This window comes from Pteropus medius, unplaced genomic scaffold (genome assembly GCF_902729225.1).
Source record: "Pteropus medius unplaced genomic scaffold, Ma_sr-lr_union100, whole genome shotgun sequence".
In the NCBI taxonomy this organism is placed as follows: domain Eukaryota; kingdom Metazoa; phylum Chordata; class Mammalia; order Chiroptera; family Pteropodidae; genus Pteropus; species Pteropus medius.
The window spans coordinates 1,823,034-1,845,245 of NW_024352787.1; the positions used below are offsets into that span (position 1 = coordinate 1,823,034).

A 22,212-nucleotide genomic window follows, 5' to 3' on the forward strand; every position below is an offset into this window, starting at 1 on the left:
GTTTTGTGTAGGGAACAGCCAGTTCTGCTCTTGGGAAGAAAAGGCAGGAGAAAACTCTTGCTTCTCTACTTTGATTTAGGGATAATTGTTGCCTTCTTCTAATAGGAGAGCCTGGTATTGATGGCTCTGGCCAATTTTAATGATTTTAGCTGATTCTTTTAATATTTTTAATATCTTTTTAATAGATAAATCAATATTGGTCCTTATTGATTTTGTTTTTTTTTCTATCAGCTTTCATCTGTGTAAGATGACATATGCCATTGTCCTCCTTCCCACATCTGCTGCACAAATGCACACTTCCCATCCTTCTACTATCACTATGTCATTTGGGTTAACTCAGTATTTGGATTTTATTATGACCACAGTGTGAACACTATTCATAGCAGTCATGTTGTCACTTAAGATTATGGACCATTTTGTTTTCTCTATAACTAAAAATTCCTTTTTTTTATTGCTTAGTTTTTCATATGCTTATAAGAATTTATCCACAAACTTGTCCTGTGTTTCATTATATTCAAAACACATAGAGTTTTCTGTCTCTCTCTCTTTTTTTTTTTTTGTAGAATTTCTGGTTTCCTTTGACCTGTTGTAGTCTGAACTGATTGTCCTCTACATTTGCGTCTTGGCTTCTAGCTGAGATTTACCCATCTTGTCCTGAGGAATTCTTATACTTCCTCATTTTTGGATTTCTTTTATCCTGGGTCTTTTATCCTGGGTCTTTGACTTAAACACTGTTGGTTTATTCTTTTTTTTCCTAAAGCATATCTTTAAGTAGTTTTCTAAGAACCAGTGCATAGTAGCAAAATTATATAACATTCACGTGAGCAAAAATGACTCTACATTAACATTGTTTAAAGAAAAAAAACCAGTAATTTTTATTGTGGTATAATTCGTGTGTTATAAGATTCACCCATTTTAAGTATATAAATGCAGTTGACCGAACGTTTGTGTTCCTCTGAAATCTGTATGTTGAAATATAACTCTCAATGTGATGCTATTTAAAGATGGGACCTTTGGGAGGTGATTAGGTTATGAGGGTGGAGCTCTCATGAATGGGATTCTTGCCCTTACAAAAGAGGCCCCTGAGAGGAACCTTCCCTTGCTGCCATGTGAGGACACAGCAAGAATGCAATCTATGAACTAGTGGCTTTTTACCAGACACTGAATTGGCTGTCACCTTGATCATGGACTTCCCAGTCCCCAGAACTGCGAAAGTAATTTCTGTTGTTTGTAAGCTACCTAATTTATATTATTCTATTATAGCAGGCTAGGCAGACTAAGGCGAGTCAATGGGTTTTAGTAAATTTACAGAGTTTTGCTACTGACAGCAGAAGCTGGACAACGTTTCCATCACCCCATGACGATCCCTATGCATATTTGCAGTCACTCTCTTTTTCCATCTCCAGCCTGGGCAACCATTACATTACTTTCTGTTTCTAAAGCTTTCCTTTTTCTGGACATTTTATATAAAAGAAATCATATAATATGTGGTCTTTTGTGTCTGACTTTTCCTTAGCATTTTACTGTAGTGTGTTTCAGTACTTTTCTTTTTATTGCTGAATAGTATTTCATTGTGTGGATATCGCATATTTTACTTATCCGCTCACGAGTTGGTGAATATTTTAATTGTTGCTAATTTATGGCTATTATGAATAATGCTGCTGTAAATATTGACCTATAAGTCTTGTGTGGAATTGCTGGGCTGGGTGGTAAGTTATGAAACTGTCAAACTATTTTCCAAAGTGGCTGCATCTTTTTACATTTCTGTGATTAATGGATAAGAGTTCTAGTTTCTACACATTTCCACATCCTCTTGAACAGTAGTTGCTTGTTGTTGTTGTTGTTTTCTTTTTGCATTCATGATTAAAATGTTACTTTGCCAATTTGATAAACATAAAGTTTAATACAAGGTTTACATTTCATTTGAATTACAAGTGTTTTTATTAAAAATATTCATTTGTAATTTTTGTGAATTTTGCCTTATATGTTGATTTATATAATAATTGAATCCTGTATCTTTCATATATTTTTGAGTATTTTCATACTTGCTTGTTGTATTTTTGATGATAGCCATCCTAGTGGATATGAAGTACTATCATTGTGGTTTTAATTTGCATTTCCCTAATGCTTAGTGATATCAGATCTTTCTTCATGTGCTTATATCTTCTTTAGTTGAAATGTATACTCACATCCTTTGCCCACTTTTAAATTGGTTTATTTATTATCTTATTAATGGAGCTGTAAGAATTCTTTATATATTCTTGATACAGATATATGATATGCAAATATTTTCTCCCAACCTGTGGCTTATCTTTTTATTTTCTTAATAGTAACATTTGAAGCACAAAATTTTTAAATTTTGATATCGCCCAATTTACCAAATTTGCCTTTTATGGATTGTGCTTTTGGTGTCATACCTAAGAAATCTTTGCCTAAAAGAGTTTCTCCTATTTTTTTTTTTTTCTAGAATTTGAGTGTAGAATTCTGGATTGGAAATAATATTCCTTTAGCATTTTGAAGGCCTTGTTTTGCTTTTTTTGATTTCTGCTGTTGATATTGTGATATATTCCAACTCTTGATCACTTGGTAAGAAAAAATTTTTTTCCCTCTAGAAGCTTGTAAAATCTCCGTCCCTTCTTGTAGTCAAAACTGCTAGTTGTTTACCAGTTACTATTACTAATAAGGAAAAATGGCTTTTATCTTTAATTTATTAATGTTATGAACTCTTGATACATTTCCTTCACATTCCTGGAATAAATTTTGATTACTCATAGTGATTTTCTTTTGGTATTGTGCTGGATTTTGTGTGCTGATATAACTTTGAATTTTTATTTCTTTTTAAAATTCCGCCTTTACCTGATTTGAGTAATAAAATTATATGTATGTTTGGAAACTAACTATAGGAGTATTGTTTCTTTTTCTAGGGTCTAGTTAATACAGTCATCCACTGCTTAACGATTGGGATAAGTTCTGAGAAATGCATTGTTAGGTGATTTTGTCATTTTGTGCAAACATCACAGAGTTCACTTTCATAAATCTAAATGGTATAGCCTACTGCACACCTAGGCTATATGATATAGACATCACTTCTAAGCTACATGTACCCTGTACAGCATGTTATTGTACAAAACAACATGACATTAAATAACAAGAGAAAAAGATGCCATCAGGAGACACAGTAAACACGAGATGTATGAGATTGCTGCCAGTGGAACATGGCATGCTGTTTTATAGAAAAAAAATTTTTTTTTAATAAGTAGAAAGAGTACACTGTAAAATAATATAAAAGTGTATTATAGTAAATATATAAACCAGTAAAATAATTGTTTCTCATTATCAAATATTATGTTATACATAATTGTATTATATTTTTATATGATGGGAAGTGCAGTAGGTTTGTTTACACCAGCATCACTGTAAACACCTACGTAATGCATTGCACTGTGATGTCACTAAGTGATAGAAAATTTTCAGCTCCATTATAATCTTATGGGACCACCGTTATGTATGCGATCTGTCTTCGACAGAAACGTCGTTATGCGGCACATGACTGTAATAGGCATCATCGGTTTTTTAAAAATTAGAACTTAGATCTGAATCCATTAGATACTGGTGTATTTCTCAGTGGTAGGCCTTTCAACATCTTTCTGGTCCCTTCCATGGTAGATCTTTAGTGTTGTATGCGGTAATATCATCTGTTAAAAATTAAGTTATTTAAGGTTATGGATTTGTTCAGTCCCTCTATATTTTTTTCTTTATTTGTTGGATCTATTTGATTTAGAAAGAGATATATGAAGTTCTTCATCATAATTAAAAAATAGATATATTTTTTAGAGCAATCTTAGGTTTACAGAAAAATGAATGGTAGGTACAAGGTGTTCCCTTATACCCCTTTATAACCTCTCCCCAGCTTCCCCTATTATTAACATGTTATATTAGTATGGTATATTTGTTACAATTGATGAACCAATATTGATACATTGTTATTAACTAAAGTCTATAATTTACATTAGGGTTCACTCTTTGTATTGTACATTCTATGACACGTATTCACTATTGCAGTATCATGCAGAATAGTTTCACTACCCTAAAAATTCTTGCATCCAAGATAGCTTGCATTTCTTTCTTTGGCTCTTTCACTCTTGCAACTTTCTTTCCTTTCCTTTTTCTTCCTTCTTTTCCTTATTCTCTCCTTGTGTTTCTCTTTTTTCCCTCATAATTTTCAAATATTTTCATGAAAGTACTTAAGAATAACAAGAGTAAAGTCTCAAGAATCTGTCACCTAGCTTCATGTTTACTTTCCAAGCATTGTTTCATGTTTGCCTTCTTTTCCTTGTTTTGCTCCTTTAGCTTGAGTATTTTAACAAAAATCTCAGACATTATGTAATTTCATTGATTACTACTACTTCAGTATACATCTCTAAGCTTTCATCGCCTTTCTAATGTTTACATATTTACAATAATTTGATATATATAGGTTTATGACTATTTTACATAAATTGTTTGCCCTTTATCATTACATATATCTTTATCTTGTTTAAAGTTTTTAATCTTAAATTCTACCTTGACTCAGATTCTATTACATTTCCCACTTTTCGTTTTTATTTGCTGCTTTTATTTTAAAGCCCTCTTTGTCACTCATAATTATCTTTTAACTTTAAATAAAAAAACTCCAATCCGACCTGTTTTAGTATGAAAATTTAGTCCTTCTAATTTTAAATACTCGATTTTATTTATTTTGTCTTATGTTTTATAACTAATATTCTATTTGTTTCCCCCTTTTTCTATTCGTTGCTTGAATTAAATTACTAATTATTCTTCTTGTTTCCCATTGATAGATTGGAAATTCTCTGGTCCTTTAAAATGGTATTTATGTTTATCCTCCTGTTCAGATAGGCATTATCTCCATTATTTGGATAGATGATGTAATGGGTTCCTCTAACTTTCTAACACTAAAAATCCTCAGATAAATTCATATTTCTAGGCTATTTTTGACTTTCTCTTGTAGTTTTTCTCTCTGCAAAGTCCTTTTTTAGCTTCTATATACACACCCCTAGACATACCTCTAATTTACTATAGCTTCTCTTTCTTTCCCCTTTTTTGAGATTTCTGCCCTAGTTCATTTGTTTAGAAGAAAATTTACATGGAATTTCTTCAGTTGCAGTGTATGGATGATATATTCTGAAATGTCATATCCTCAAATATATTTCTTTAGTCTTGAAAGGAGGATGATACTTTGATAGAGTAAAGGATTTTTAGGTTTCTGTTCTTGTATTTCAATGGTTTATGCATTCTGCAGTGTTCTAGCTTCTGTTATGTCTGATGTATTCTGATTTCTATTGTAGGTAATTTATTCTTGCTGTCTGAAAGATGGCCCAATTTTCTCTTAATCACTGGAATTTGGGAATTTTTTTTCCTCAATCACGATATGTGTGTTTATATCCATCAACTTTGCCTTTTACTCCATTCTTCTTTCAGTGTACAGATTTATGTGTTTCTTCATTTCAGAGAAAGCTTCTTTTGTTAACTGTTTCTCCTCCCTCCCTACCTGTTAGTTTTCTTCTTCTGGAACTGTTTTTTGCAGGTTTGGTACACCCTCTAAGGTTTATATCTTTTCTCTCGTGATTACTCTCACTTTGTATTTGTATTCTGTTTCTTGATATTATTGCTTTATGTTTCTCTTCCAGGCTACTAATCTGAATTTCAATTAATTTGATCCCAGAGATCATCTTTTCCTTTAAGTACTTGACTGAATTACATAATTGAGAAATCATGTTGTTTTTATCCTAGTAAGTCTAGTTGTATATCAGTGTGTGTGCTTGTGTTGCTACTCTCGAATCCACTTCATATTTGGCCTTCCTTTTTTCCTGCTGCCCTCTGTTTTCCCAGCATTATTGTCTTTTCCAAAGAACTCTACCTTCTCATGATGTGCCCAAGGTAGGGCGACTTTGGATCTGTCATTTTTGCCTCCAGCGATGTTTCAAGTTTAATTTACTGTTGGACCTACTTGTTCATCTTTTTGGCATTTCAGGGTATCTGTAGAACTCTCCTCCAATACCGTATTTCAGATGAATCAATTTTTTCCTATCAGCCTTCTTTACTGTCCAACTTTCAGATCCACACATAGTAATTAGGAATACGAGGGTGTGGATGATCTTAGCCTTGGTTTCTAATGACACATCTTTGCTCTTGGTGATCCTTCCTAATTCTTCCATTACAGCCCTACTGAATCCTAGCCTTCTTTTGATTCCTTGGTTGCAGTCTCCATTTGAATTGATGACTGAACCAAGGAAAGCAAAATCTTTAATGATTTCAATGTCTTCATTTAAAGTTGTGTATTTCCTCTGTAGTCATGATTTCTGTTTTCTTGATATTCAAATGCAGTTCTGCTTTAGCATTTTCTTCTTTTCATCAAAAATCATTTCAGATCATTGCTCCTTTCTGTCAGTAAGATGGTGTCATCTGCACATCTTGTTATTGATATTTCTTCCACCAATTTTCACTCCTTCTTCCTCTGAGTGTAGCCCAGTTATTATTATTTTTTTTCCAGATGATAAACTGAGCCATAAATTAATAACTGGGCAGTTTTCACTGGTATCTTTGAATATAGCCATTATTTTGAAGATGAGTGTATAGGGATGGTGTGGAACTGTTTCGTGTGTGTGTGTGTGTGTGTGTGTGTGTGTGTGTGTGTGTGTGTAAGTTGTAATTTCCAAATCTAGGTTATTTTTAGATTTTAGTTTTTTTTGGAAGTGCAGCCTTTATATAGTCTACAAAGTTTATGAGTTAGAAAACTCCCAAATAGAATGGAATATGATCTTAATTGCCCAAACATGGTCATGTAGCAATTCTATATCTATGAGAACAGAAAGCTAAATCATCTTCCTTTTGTCAGACCTTAGTCAGTAGCTTATATTCATTGCTACAATGAAGGAGGAATCTACTTTTTCCTGGAAGAAAAAGTGCAATAGAATTGTTGAGATTCTTTGGAGGCTAGATATTCCGACATCCCATTAGTGATAATTCTGCATAACATAGGATCTTTATATTTTAGAAGGATTTTAGAAACTCGTTTTTAGCAACTTGATTGCTAAACGTTAGGTAAGCCCTTTACTATTTACTTAAAAATTAAGAATTATTGCAACTCGTATAACTAAACAAGTATATTCTAATTTCAGAGCATTTTTAGATTTAAAAAAATATTCGAGACTTTCCACATTAAAAGAGTTTGATCTCTTGTAGAGTTGGAGTGTCTGATTGAGAGCATAGTTGGTGGAAGTAGAAGAAATTATAGAGAAATGGGTATATAACTAATTTATAAAATTCCATTCTTGACAGAACGGACGCTTTATATCAGGGCAGGTGACCTTTTGATTATATTTAAAGTTTTAGAGGCCAGTTCTCAGACTGGCTAGAGTAAGCCAGAGTAAGCCAGAACTGGGGTGTTCTGGAGTATTTGATGTCATTTTCCTAGGAAACTGAGACTACAGTAGGGGATGTTGTACTTTACCTTAATATTTATTGAGTTTTATTCGAAAGTTGAAGGAAAGAAATTATGATACAATATGATTAGATAAACTTGTTAGTCACTTTCAGTTAGGTTTCTATATTAAAGCATTTCGTGAACTATTTTGGTGTGTTTGAGTTCTGAACTGTTACCTTATTTTTACTTTATCAAATTTGTTCTTGTAATAGTTTCCTAGGGCTGCCATAACAGTGTGTCACAGACTGGGTGAATTACACAACAGATGTCTATTTTCTCTCAGTTCTGGAGGCTAGAAGTCTAAAATTAAGGTATTATCTGGGTTGGTTTCTACTGGAGGCCTCTGTCTTTGTAGATGAATGTCTTCCTCTGTTTTCACATGGTCTTCTGTGTTGTCGTCTGTGTCTTGATATCATCTAAGGACATCAGTCATGTTGGATCAGGGCCTATCCTAATGATCTCATTTTAATTTAATTGTCTCTTTAAAGTCTCTAAGTCATATTCTGAGATAGTAAGTGTTAGAACTTCAACATATGAATTTGGAGGATGGGGAGGACACAATTCAGCCCATAATAGTTCCCTTATCCTTTCTTCATCCGATTATTTGTTTGGGGGTCAACAGGGAAACTCTATAATAGACTGGTTTAGTTTTCACTGCCACTTTTGAATATAGCCATTATTTTCAAGGTGAGTTTATAGGAGTGGTGTGTTGAGGCCTATTTCCCAACCTGCTTTTTATCTTTGAGTTCTCTGGATCAAAATCTAATAACTTTAGATCTTTATTTTGAAATCCTGTATTCTCAGGAGGTAAAGCTTCAGAATTTTAATAGGTATATGTTAGATTCTGTTCTGGACAAAGAATCTCTCTGAAGCAAAAGAGCAGAACCAAAAATAAAAGCATCAGTTATCCTTTTAGGTGGAAATAACAACAAACTAAAAAGATAGAAACTTATTATGCCAAATATCATATGAAACCCAATTTTATATAACAGGACAATTTCCTCATATTTCAACAGGCAATCACATCTATACTGCTTTGCTAAGTTGAATTACGTTCTGCTTTATAAAAGATAGCTTTTACAAACCAGGTCTTTGTAATATCTGTCAGTTTAGAGTTGATGTATTTAATAAAGATGTTATTTTAAAATTACATTAACTGCAAATAACATTATTTAAATATTAGAACTTCAGAATTTCAGTGCCATACAGATGTTAGTTACAGCATATACATTGTATCTCCCACTTTTGGGGACAGTTTCTGCTTTGAATAAGCAGTTGAGCCACCACTTACCAGCTGACAAACAATTACAACCAAATATCCTCCATTCAAAGAACTTTGAATACTTTTCATTACCCTTCTTCTCTATAATAGCCAACTTAATACATATTTCATCGATATGACTTCATACTTTTTGTGACTTTTTCCTCTTAAACTTTCCTCAAAGTTTCTTTTTCATTTGAAGTGTGTAATTAAAATTTGTCTGAATCTTCCTTTGAGGATTACTTGCCTCAGTTACCTATACTTAAAGTTTTAGAAATTATTAGGTAAATAACACAATAAAATATTTAAAAATTTAAGTCAAAGAAAATATATTGAACAAATTATCTGCTGTTGATTATTTTTATTTAACATTGGGAAGATTCTGCTTGAAGAGAAAATAATGTCGATTAAGTCAGTTATGTTTATTTTAATGTTATGAAAACAAACTAATGACATTGCTTTAATTTTATTAACTTATTTTGAAATTATTTTAATGTATAGAATTGTACATCTGAGAAAAATTGCTAAATTGTAAAATATTACCAATACTTTTTAAATATGCTTTACTAACTTTTACGTTTGTTTTGCCCTTTTATTTATATCTGTATCTATACATTTACATCTGTCTTTTTTACCTGAAGCATTTTAAACAATTGGTGCCCCTTTTCTCTAAATATGTCTGTATTTTCTAAAATCAAGAAATTAGGAAGGATATATAAATCCTAAAATGCAAAATTTCTTTTGCATTACCACAGTACCATTATTAAAATTAGCATATCAAAATTAAGTTTATTGGGGATAACATTGGTTAATAAAATTATATAATTTTCAGGTGTCCATTATCATTTGACATCTGTAAATTCTATTGTGTGTTTACCACCCAAAGTCCACTTTCCTTCAGCTACCATATATTTGATCCCCTTTACCCACTTCACCCTCCCCCTATACCCTATATTTGACCCTCTTTACCCCGTCTACCTCCTACCTCCTTCCCCAACCCGTGAGTAACTACTAGTCTATAGTCCTCTGATAAGCACTAGCCTGTAGTCCATGTCCATGAGACTCTGTTTGTCCTGCTCATTTGTTGCTTTTAGGTTTACATCCCACATATAAGTGATATCATGTGATTTTCAACTTTTTCTGTCTGGCTTATTTCGCTTAGCATGATTATCTCAACGTCCATCCATGTTGTTGCAAATACAGGCCATTTAATTTAAAGAATGCCCCTCTTTTGCATTTATCTGTTTTCTTACGATTATATTCAGGTTTGACATTTTTGGCAGGAATACTGCAGAAATGATATTGTCCTTCTGTGAGCATCGCATAGGAGGCGCATGATGCCTGTTTATATCCTGTTACTGGTGATGTTGGCTTGGTTAAGGTGGTGTCTCACATTTCTCCACCATAAAGTTACTATTTTTCCCATTGTCATTAATAAGTATCTTATAGGGAGATACATTGAGACTCTGGAAATATCTCATTAAACTTTTACTCACTAGTTTTAGATACTTCCTAGTTTGTTTTTGATGAGGAAACTTCCTAGTTGGTATTTGATGAGGAATAGGCTAAGAATTTATGATTATAATTTTTAGAATTATGAAGGTAAATGACAACACAGTGCCAGAAAGATTGTTCATTACTTTTGAAATTTGATACATTAAGAACTCAGAGGTGAAGTAAAACCTAATTTACCTCACCAGTGAATTTGATAATCTCATTTATTTTTTGGAAAATATATTTGAAGCAACATATTAGTAAGAGGGAGTGGCAGAAATGTGGACAAAAACAATGATAATAGTGACAACTCGATGGTAATCAAAAAATAAAACTAAATTAATATAGCAAAGAGAACTATAAAAAGCTAGCTGATTGTGACCATCCAACATAAGCATATAGAACTATACATACTCATTCTAGTCTTTGTGTGTGATTATGTCTCATAATATGGCATTTGATGATTATAGGCGTTTGTACCATTTTGAACAAAAGATTCATGGTGAGGTAGGGAAATTGCCTGTATAAATTGATTTATCAGATATCAACAGACCCTACGGAGTGTCATTACCTTGATGAATATATCCCAATCAGTAATTTGAAGATTCAGAAATTCTAACTTGGTAAGGCTTACTCTCTCTTAACCTGCCTCCTTTTCTTTTTTCCTTGTCCTGTCCCGTCCTGTCCCGTCCTGTCCCGTCCTGTCCCGTCCTGTCCCGTCCTGTCCTTTCTTGTTTCTTCTCTTCTCTCCCCTCCCCTCACTTCCATTCTTTCCTTCTCCTCCCTCCCAACCTCCCTCCCGTCTTTCTGCTAGGCCTTACTTCTGCTGACTAAATCACAAGATTTATATACTAGAACATCGCTATATTCATCCCCATTTTAAAACTTGTGTTGAATTATATTTTGGTCTGGGAGCCATTTTGTCTCTTTGAATATCTCTGTTCTGATGTCTTAAAGTATTGAGTTTAACTTGCAGAGGGAGACCATTTCTAAGTTCAGGGATGGGGGATATACATTGTTGATTTAAACAATGTTACACTTACAAGATTCCTGATAATAATAATAATACAGGATCTAAAGGAGTTATTTCACATATCCTGTTGAATAACTTTGGAATTCTATTACGGTGTATTTAGAAAGATTTCTTTCAAAACTGTTTAAAATTGTAAGTTTTACTTTTAAAAAGATGTTTCTCTTACCACGAGAAATTCAGGTGCGTTAGACTATTTTATAGATTTTTAGCAATACTTGAGCCTAAGTATATATTGGGAAAAAAATCTGTAAGTAATGATTTTGTCTTGAGCAGTCAGTTCTTTTGATTATCTGCTTAAAATTACTTTATTTAGAAATACTTGGAGCTCACTAATTTAGATTGTAAAATGTTATGTTTCTGTTACATAACTCTATGTTGGGTTAAAGTGGGTTCATTTTAGATTCCATTCATGGGTCTAATGTACTTTTTGTTTTATATAGTTATAGAGTGGTCTTCTAAGGTAGCACAGAGCCTTATAATGAATTTGGTTCTTTAAACTTCCATAATGTTTTATAAAAGACAACAGCGCATAATTATATAGCTGATTAAATTTAACATATGCTTTCATATGCATTTTTCCATGAAGAAGAACAGGAAAGTCAAATCATCTTAGGGGTGACTTAAATTCCAGCGCTACCTCTACCACTTACTTATAGGTGTGACTCTGGATTTGCTGCTTATTCATTCATTCAATATATATATTTATTTGCCTAGGATGTATTATGTACTTTTCTGGGTGCTAGACATAGAAAGATGAAATGAAATAATTCACTTAGCTTTTAAAATTGTTTTCTCACCTAACAGAGATGTGTGAATAGTATTAATACAAAGCCCTTGGCACCTAGTAGGTTCATCTCTTGAATAGAGTGTTAAGATGCTTTCTCACATGAAATTTGTTTCTAGCAATAATAGAGGGCTTTACAATCGTTCCTTTCTTATATTTATTACATAGAATCTTGTTTCTCACAAAACCACAATTTGCTTTCAAAAATATATATTTTAAACTAATAAGATCGTTATTTAGTGTCACATTTATTTTACAAAGGGTTGATGCTTATTTTAGTGATGATTTGTCATTAAAATTATGTCAAAATGTCTTAAAATGTTGTTGAAACTGTAAACAAACTCATAACACACACAGAGCTAATTATGGATGCCATCTGTTTATTTTTACAGAGCTTTTTTTAAAGACCCAGGCATTGTCTGCTTATGATAAGCTTCAAGATTATTATAATGACTAAGTCCTGTCCTTCAATTAGTGTAGTTGAAGATAGGAAGACAATTCGTTTGTTCACTGACCTTTTCTTGCGTCAGAGTGTATGAAATATGACATGTCATGATAAACTATTGTAAAGTGCATGTAGAACATGCTTAATTTTTATGAGAAAAGAAGTTGGTATCGAAGCAGTGGATGTGGCCAAAGTTTTATTTCAAATTTTCAAACTTATTCAAGTCTTTAGGTGAAAGATTATCTGCTCTTTACCCGTAAGTGGCTTTATTTTAGCTCACTTAAGGTTAGGAACTTGTGAGCCGTTGATCAAATTTACAATGATGTATATTCTTGTTAGTATCCCTATATGTCATTGCATGTTTTGTACATGTATATCCCATGTGTTAGTATGGAAGGCCAGGGATCCCCATGACAGCATCATCCAAAGTAGTTATCAGCAATTTGCTGAGAGAGCAGAGTGATTTCACTGGCTCAGTTTTGCTATTGTGCATGCTAAGCACTCCCCACGTAAGTCTGGAGGGAAAACAACCTGCAGGATCCATCTGCTCCTTTCTGCTACACTGCATTGATGTAAGAGTACGCTAATCTGGTTGCTTGTCAGGACAGGTTAGTGAAAGCATGCAAGCGAGTGAGACTTAGGCTAGCCTAGTGTTTTGGAAAATCATGAGCTGCCTCTATAGATGCCATGCTAAGTGTAGCAGAATAGGTTGATTATCAGCCATGTTGAGGACTGCAGTTAAATATGTAATTTTGGGTTACAAATTAGTTTCAAAATTTGAAGTGTTAAACATTGCCAGACCATATCTAATTAAAAACTGGTAAAAGTAATACAGATGATTTGCAAATACTTTTTAGGTTTTAGTTTTTCTTACACTTTGTGCTATATTGTGTTTGTTCTTTAATTTTATTCTTAGTTTTTTAGTCAAGTATGATTAAATGTTAAATGTAATTAACCTTATTTTACCCAGAAATTGTCGAAATTATTCTTGCTTATTTCTATTTATTTACTTTTTCCTCTACCCATTGACTGGCACATCTTGGCCTTGCAGGTTGAGCATCCTGTCACAGAATGCATTACTGGCCTGGACTTAGTCCAAGAAATGATCTGTGTTGCCAAGGGTTACCCTCTCAGGCACAAACAAGCTGATATTCCCATCAACGGCTGGGCAGTTGAATGTCGGGTTTATGCTGAGGTAAAATGAGTGATGTTGGGAGGAAGGATAGTGGTTGTATCTCAAGTCATAGGACCCTAAGTCTAGCTAAACAAAAAGGCGAAGTTAGGGTTTTTAACCTGTGTCAAGTATTTGATTATGTAATCCAGAACTGAACCAGATAAAAAGGTTAGATAATTTTGACATAGTCCAAAATAGTTGTAAAGGATTGAGTTTAATTAATTTTCATGTGTCTTTCCTGGATGGAGAAATAGCTACCAGTCAGTTTAAGGGATAAGAAAACATTAAATATTCTTGTGCATCAGTGGGACATGGTTTTTATTTTGTTTGCCTTTTGTTTGCTTGTTTCAAACCACATTTGAAATAAACATTTATTTCTGTATGTATTTTTTTTAAGAGCCTACTCTTGTTACATGCTAGTTTTAATTCAATATTTACTTAAATTTTTTCCAAAAACTTTTTTTCTAAAAGTTTGCCCCTTATGATTACATAAAAGTAACAACTGAAATTTAAATTGCAAAGCTTTTGATAAAACTTTTCATTCATAATTTTAATTATGAATTTTACTCATAAATTCTCAGTTCAATACTTTTACATTATTTTATAACTATATAAATCAGATGATAGAACTGTCAACTCTGAAAATGCTTTTTTGAAATGATTAAAACTAGAATACAAGAAAATATTTATCCTATCTTTTACTTTCAGATATCGAAGCCTGTTTGTTGAAATAAAAAATAAATTAGCAGTATCTGTGTTTAAGAATATCAGAAGTCGTTTTGAAGTGTTTTTTTTAAGGATCTTGGGAAATGTTTTGGCTTTGTTATTGTTCTTTTTATTATCTTTTAAGTGGTATTCTTTTCTTCCTTATTGTTATGACACTGAACTTATGTATTATTTATTCTGATGATCTAAGATTTTTACAATTAGAGCACATATTTAGCAGCATGTGCAAAGTTTCTTTTCAGGTCTTTATTTGAAGAACAAAATTCTCAAATTTTACCATATGTGAGCTGTTTTGAGAGTAAGAAAAACACATATCTTTAGTGTACTACATTTGTTGTTCTGAACTTGACTATGTTTTGATATAGTGTCTAGGTTATTTTATTTTTGCCCAAGGCATTCTAAGATTTATAAGAAGTTGGAATTTTACCAGTTTCAATAAAATATGATGAATGTCAGACTAAATTCTGCTTACACTTCAGTTTGATTTTTAAATACACTTCTAAGTTATCTAGAGTGAGTATAAGACAATGATATTCTGAAATCTGTGACTTGGTAAATACAGTGTATTGAAAATAGGCCTGAAAATGCTTCTTTATTGTATAAATATTTAACCTTACTTGTGCTGATTTATATTTCAAAGACTGTTTCCTCTCCTTTGAACTTTCAGGACCCCTACAAGTCTTTTGGTTTGCCATCTACTGGGAGATTGTCTCAGTACCAAGAACCAATACATCTACCTGGTGTAAGTCATTAAGCTATAATATCAAGTAAATGTTAAAAATCTTGATTTACATTATACTTGTATGTTAAAGTATGTCAACACCAAATGGTGTAAATTGAAGGACAAGTGAAATTCATGGGAAATCTCAGGTTTTTTTTTTTTTTTTAACACTTTGTACTTTATGATGTGCAGGAAAGTCAGAATTCACTTGACAGGGGAAGTCGGGGACATTCAACTTCTAAATAAATGATAGTTTACAATGTTCCTAATTCTTTGGAAAAATTGTAAATAAAAAGAGCATGGAAAATGGGAAATGACTTTTCTGTTATAATTTATCCTTTTCAATAAATCGAATCCAGCTTCCCTATATAGTCAGATGTCAAGAAATTCAAGCACAAAATTAGCTTGTTAATTGAAATGGATTAAGGAAAACAAACTACCTCATTCTGGTGTCACAGACTTTAAGAAGTACATATTATTTATACCAGTTAGAGTGATCACTGTCTATTCCATAGTTCTTCTATATTTAATAGTTGTTCTGTAGATAGTTTTTGTTGCATAAAAAGAACAAGGACATACCCTTTCTTTTAATCAAGGTAATAAGTGCATATATATATGACATGATGTTAGCGGTGGATGACAAGGCTGTACCATCTGTGAATATGATTATTCAGTTTGATTACCGGCATGAAGATGGTGAAAGATTACAGGAAGAATTCTAAATTTGAAGATGTTATTGGATATATGATTTATTTCACTTTTTAAATTGTTTTTGCCCATGTGCTTTCTAAAGGGACTTGACCCTTTCTAGGCTAGGAGACTCCATGCTGTGTTCAAAGCCTGAAGGCAGAAAAAAAATTGTAAAGATTTAACAGGCATTATGTGACGTTAAATAGCAGATGAGAAAACAAGTATCATAGGGACACATCTAAACATTTTTTTAATCAAACAAAAAAGTATTAAATAAGAATTCATAATGATTACTCTAGTTGTTAGAAGTTTTCACCATGTTGTAATAGCTAACAGGATGTCAAACATTTTGCCCTCGCAAGTTTTTGCAATTTGCAATTTTCAAATGTGAGACCTGTTGAAAGTACAAGTGATAATGGACAAACTATACCCCCTACAGTCTTTGTCCCTCCAAATCTTTCTTCAATTAATGCTGCAGCAGGAGTTTTATGTAATAACATTTGCAGTTGTGAGCCATCCATAGAAAGAAAAAACAATTAAAATGCCTTAAATGTTCTGCTTACTGCTGTTATTTGCTTGTGTGAATGTTGCATGTCAGCTAAATGGACCAAGGAATAGATAAAGTGATTGGGTGCGGGAGAGTGCACACTAAGCTTTGTCTATCATTATTGCTGGGAGCAATCAAATTGATGTCAGCAGGACAGTAGATGCGTTGACAGCTGTAATTATGTATCTCCATGGTGATCACTTTTGGCCTGTCATGGAGGCCCACGAGTCCCCTCCCTTGGAAGCATTTAATCAGATTGGGCTGTCACTTGTCAGGTAGACATGGCGGGCTGGGAGTTGTGGTGAGGGAAGAGAGGTGAATGGAGAACGAAGGGGGGAGACGACTGATAGTGTCACAGGGTCCACTGTTGGTACAGAAAAAAGACATTTAAATTATGCCAGAGGTTTCCAAGCAGTGGTTTGAGACTCTCATACACAGGTGCTGGTGCTGGTGGTGGTGGTGCTTTTTTCTCCTTGCCTTCTTAAACTAGATCAGTTTTAATTCAGGAAACCCTTTACGGCTCTATCCATTTTGGTCACACTTCAGAGTTAAACTGTACTTTTCATGTTCTTGTTTAAGCCTAAAATTTATATGGCGAAGATAAAGGTTTTCTTTTTATCTTTGGTCACCATATTTGTAAATTTGTTATTTTCAGACCACAATTTTATTCTTCTCAATTCCACTTGACTTTATTCTTAAGGCTTTTAGTGTAAAAAGCTAAACATATCTTTTTGTATAGCCTTTGTTTCACATGAAGGAATGGAGACTTGACTTGATTTTTAATTCATTGCTAGAAATTTTAAAAAGCTGATTATTTGGCAAAAGATGCATAAACAGTAAATTGTAAGTGGGAGTTTTCATACTTCGTTACACTTTTAAATCAGAAATGTTAATTTGCTTATATAAAGCTATGTGTTGATTATGTCTTGATTTTATTCTACATATTTTTTAATTGAAATGATATATCTTCTGTGACCATAATTTTAATAAATAATAAAGATACAGTTATATCTAAGAGCCCTACATAACAACTCTTAGGATGGTTTTATTCAAGGTAATTAAAATTTTAAGGTATGAACTATAGGAGTAAGTAATAAATATTCTTTATTGTCTGTTATTTTACAGTGGTTTAAACATCAAAGTTCCACATTAGCTTCGTAACAGTTTAGGTAGTGAATAGTAGGATATGTTTAAAGTCAAAAATTTTAGAATTTGTACCAATCTCTTTTTTAAACACAGCTATAGCAGGCATGCTATGGTTTTAAATAATACATGGTGGTAAAATTAGCTCATTAACTTTTTTGCCACTAAAATTAAGAAAATGAAAGTTCAGAGATGTCTTTTCTGTGTAGTAACTTGATTGCCAATTGCCATTTTGGGGCTATTTAAATATGGGGAGAAGAGAGATTATTATTGCTTCCACAGTTGCCTCATTAATTCTTTTCTACTTTTTATTAACACTGTGAATGTTGTAGAACTTCAGTTTATGTACTGATGTCTTCAGAAAATAGAAAGCCAACTATATTTTTTAAGTGTGCCAAATGGCTTTCATTTAAAATTAAGATTTTTGTTTATATGAATATGAATGCAGACACAACTAACTATATTTTTGTTTCCGTTTGCAAATACAGAAATAAATGTACTCTGGGTTATGTTATCTTCTAAAATCTTACAGAGAATAATAATAATGTGACTTTTTTAAGAGAATGAAACTATGCTTTATCTTTTGATGTCACTGTATAATAAAGCCATCATCATACCCTCATGTGGATATTCTAGACAAGAGGTTCTACATGTGGTCCCTTGATAATTGCCTAAATTAAAATATTAAAGGCCTAACAGCCGCTGAGTTGACCTTTTTCTGCCTTGCTGCAGACAGATGAGCTGCTGTTTATTAGGAAGGCTTCTTCCCACAGGTGAAGAGCTACGTGAGCTTCCGCTCTTCTCTTCCCACCCCTTTACAATGTTGGGCATCAAAGTCCTGCTGTTCTAGCAGCTTCGATTGAATTCTTCCATCCTCAAGACCCCTAGGACATGCTTGACAGTCTTAAGTATTTTGATTAGCTTTTAAATACTTCAGATTCCAAAACTTAGGCACAATAATTTAATAAATATTGCATCCTCGGCAATTGCTCATTTTAAAAGTTTTACATGGCTAACCTCTGTGCCTTATTGCTGGTATCAAACTGGGAGATGAAAACAAGAATCAGCAATGTACTAACTAACTTGTTGGCTGGTTAACAGCAATCAGGCTCTTCAAAAGAATATTTTGAACTTGTGCTATTTTTTTTCCCCATGAAAATCGCAAAATCAGAACTCTAATTGGGGCTGTGTCCTTACAAAGCAAAGCCATGAGAAAAGCTGTGTAAACATTAAAGTCTCAGGGGACTAACAGTAACAGAAAAAAAGTGTTTTACAGTTGAGAGGGTGAAGCAAAAAAGGAAAGTGTTACAGACATGAAAGCCACAAGACCAGTGTTCCTATGGAGTTGATGAGCAGAGCTCCCGAGTCCTGCCGCATTGGCTTGACGGGGTCCTCGTTGCAACTCTCAGAAGGGTACAGTGGGGAGTGTGATTAGAAGGGGCATCATTCATGCTATGCTTCAGTTGGAGGCACCATCAAATAGCTACAAACGCATCCCGGGATAGTGATGTATAAAGGCTGCCCCCTGGCCCCCCCACCCCCGTTTCTTAGTTCCTTCATTTAGTGAGATAACAAAAAATATGTTGTGCTGCATATTAACAGATCAAGATAATTGGGTCTCTATAATTTTTTAGATTGTTTTTAGATTTTCCGGAAGCTGAAATGTTATTTGAGATTGAAATTATCCATCTGTTTGCTCCATGGAAATTAAATTTGTTGTTAGAAAAATATCTGTACAATATGAAGTTAATTTCATTTTTTTCTTTCTTCTAGGTCCGGGTTGATAGTGGCATCCAACCAGGAAGTGATATTAGCATTTATTATGATCCAATGATTTCAAAAGTTAGTTCCATTTCTTAATGATCTTTCAGTTTTCTTCTGAAAAGGCAATGGATGTATTTAATTAAAAAGTCTGAAATTGGTCCTTTATATGAATCATGTGATATAATTGAATAAGTGCTTATGTACTGATGGAAAAGGGAAAGCAGAACCGATTTTCTTTCGAGAGAAATTTCAACATGTTAGTTCGATACTCTCCCTCCTCTCCAATCCAATCAAACTGCACCTGCGACTCCCACCCCCTAACAGCCTTATCTAACCAATGGCACCAAGGCAGCGCCTTGCAGTGAGAAGGAATTAAGGTTTTTTTTGGTCATTCCTGAAAATTGCCTTTGATAAAAGTAATGAATGGCAGGCTGTGTATGTTTTTACCTTTTCAAATTTTAGAAATCACTAAGTACTCATGTGGAATTGACATAGCTAAAATTATATGAGTAGAAGATATCTTTCTGCTCACTTTTTTTTGAAATTGGATTTTCTGCAAAGAATGAACAACTCTCCTTAGACCTTTAAATCTTTTCAAATCTTTAGAATTCTAAGATCTTATAAAATGTAAAATTCTGACTGCAGGAGTTAAAACTATGGATTTTCTTTAGAAAAATCTTATTTTTCCTGAAGTTTTAGACCTGCATTGAAGAATTATTATTTTTTTAACCAAAAACCCTGTTTCTCAAGATGGGTTTACCCTAATTGTACCTTGTTTTGTAGTTGCAGTATAAACAAATCATTTTTAATTTTTCTTTTTTTTCCACTTGTTTTCATACTCATATTGTTAAAATGAACTTCAGGTATTTTGTTTGTTAGGGAAACACTATTTCATTTAAAAATAAAAATACAAAAAATTGTAGATCGATTTTAATAGACATGATTTCATTTTTAGATAAATACATGTCTGTACAGAAAAATGGCATGCAAATTAATTTTCAAACTAGCTTGATATTGAAGAGCTAATAAAATGTACTAAAATAATTGCAAACTACAAACTGACTAAAGTAATAACCAGAAAATGCTTTCATGAATAATTAGGGTCTTATTTTACTGATAATTTGTATAAGATACATATAAATAGGCACAAAAGTCATAGAACAGTAAGACCTTTCTGTTTTCTAGGACAAGAACCCTTTTATTCTGTGCTATGTTATTTGTAAACCTTAGCTCTTCAGGGTGTCAGTCATGGAAACTATGGAAAAATAGGGAACGAGAAAACAAATCTTGCCTAATCTTCCACCAGCCCAGATGCTCACATTTTGATATCTTCCCTTTTAAATGTTTTTATGCTTGTTTTTGTTACATTTTTAAAAATCTTGAATAAATCTTTACTGTGAAATGTAGGAGAAAAGTCTGATTCTAATATTCTAATAATTTACTTAGAAAAATCTTAAGTTACATGCTTTTTATTAACAACTCAACCACTGTGAAACTTGAAAAGATATTCTGGGAAATCTGTTTTGAAATATTTTAATTTTCACTAGGGTGAATTGTTTCGTGCATAGATTGATTTATGTATCTATAGAAATCTTTTTTTGTTTGCGTTTAGCTAATCACATATGGTTCTGATAGAACTGAAGCACTGAAGAGAATGGAAGATGCACTGGATAATTATGTTATTCGAGGTAAAAACAAACATTTGCAGTCCTGTTTCCATACATGGTGTCCAGTTCTAGAAAACGGCTCGAAGACTTACTGTTTAGCAAATTTGATATGTTTGCTTACTATGTGTTTAAATGAAATAAGAATAGCTTGGGTTAATTAAACTGACATACCAATTAAAAATATGTATTTTATTTGCTTTAGTCATTCTATACTTTACATATATATCTTATTTAATTAAACTTATGTTTTATGATCTTTCCTAGGTGAGCATTTAGTATTTTATAGGTAGGTATTATATGTAAAATGGGTTCTTTATTCTGAAGACTTCAGAACCATTGGTCAGTGCAGTTTGACAGCAAATTTACTATGTTATTGTGTTTGGAATTTTGAAGTATGATACTTGAAAATACATGGAGATATAAAATACAGTGGCCTACACTTGACAAAGTTGGGTGTAGAGGGAATAACTCTTTGCTTCTATGAATTAGAGAGCAGATTATAGAATATTTTCTAGCAAATACAATTTCGTTACCTCATGTACGTACAGGATATTTCTAATACCTGACAACGTGTGATTCTACAAGTCTTTAAGATATGTAGTGATAACTGAATTAGGAGCAGCCATTGCATTTATATAATTACTACAAAGTTATATTCCCCGTAAGGAATAAATTGTATTCTAAATGTTATTAACAACTTTCCATTAGTAATGAAAAGATCATTTTATTTTAGCCCAAATTAATTATCATCAATTTCAGAAGAACAGACTTTAGTATCAAATTTAAACTGTAAAATATAAGTTCATTTGAATTATGAATAAATAGCATGGGAAAGATCATATATAAACAATATTGAAACCCCATTTTAGGTCGTTCCCAGTTCTGTGTGCTGGATTATATGCTTTCATTGTACCCTGTTCTACTGCTTCTCAAAAGCATTTACTATAACTGTAATTAAAGAATTAGTTGTGTAATTAGTTGCTAAATGTTGGATTATCCCATAAGAATCTTAGGTATATCAGGTCAACGATGGTGTTTATCTTGTTTACTTGTGTATTACAAGTGCTTAGCAGTGCCTAACACATGGTAGGTGATTAATATTTGTTGAATGAATTAATGATGGATAACCATTCCTATTTCAAGGAGTTTCTAGTAAACTTGGAATGGAAAATACATAAAGATAATCATTATAAATTGGTAGGTGCCTTAATAGTGGAGTGAAAAAGTATAGCGAGAATTCAAATGCGGTGAGGTTATCTTTCTTTTCTTGCCTCTCTCTT

The 22,212-nt window shown here is 32.8% G+C and overlaps 1 protein-coding gene across 6 annotated transcripts in view; it reads left to right on the forward strand.

The window, feature by feature from the left end:
- PCCA (propionyl-CoA carboxylase subunit alpha) overlaps positions 1-22,212 on the forward strand; it is a 338,552-nt gene that overhangs the window by 154,351 nt on the left and 161,989 nt on the right. For all 6 annotated transcript variants that reach the window (XM_039849219.1, XM_039849216.1, XM_039849218.1 and 3 more), the window contains 4 exons: positions 13,552-13,695; positions 15,068-15,142; positions 19,275-19,343; positions 20,878-20,953. In XM_039849219.1, coding sequence (XP_039705153.1) covers positions 13,552-13,695; positions 15,068-15,142; positions 19,275-19,343; positions 20,878-20,953 — 364 coding nt within the window. The remainder of the gene's footprint in view (positions 1-13,551; positions 13,696-15,067; positions 15,143-19,274; positions 19,344-20,877; positions 20,954-22,212) is intronic.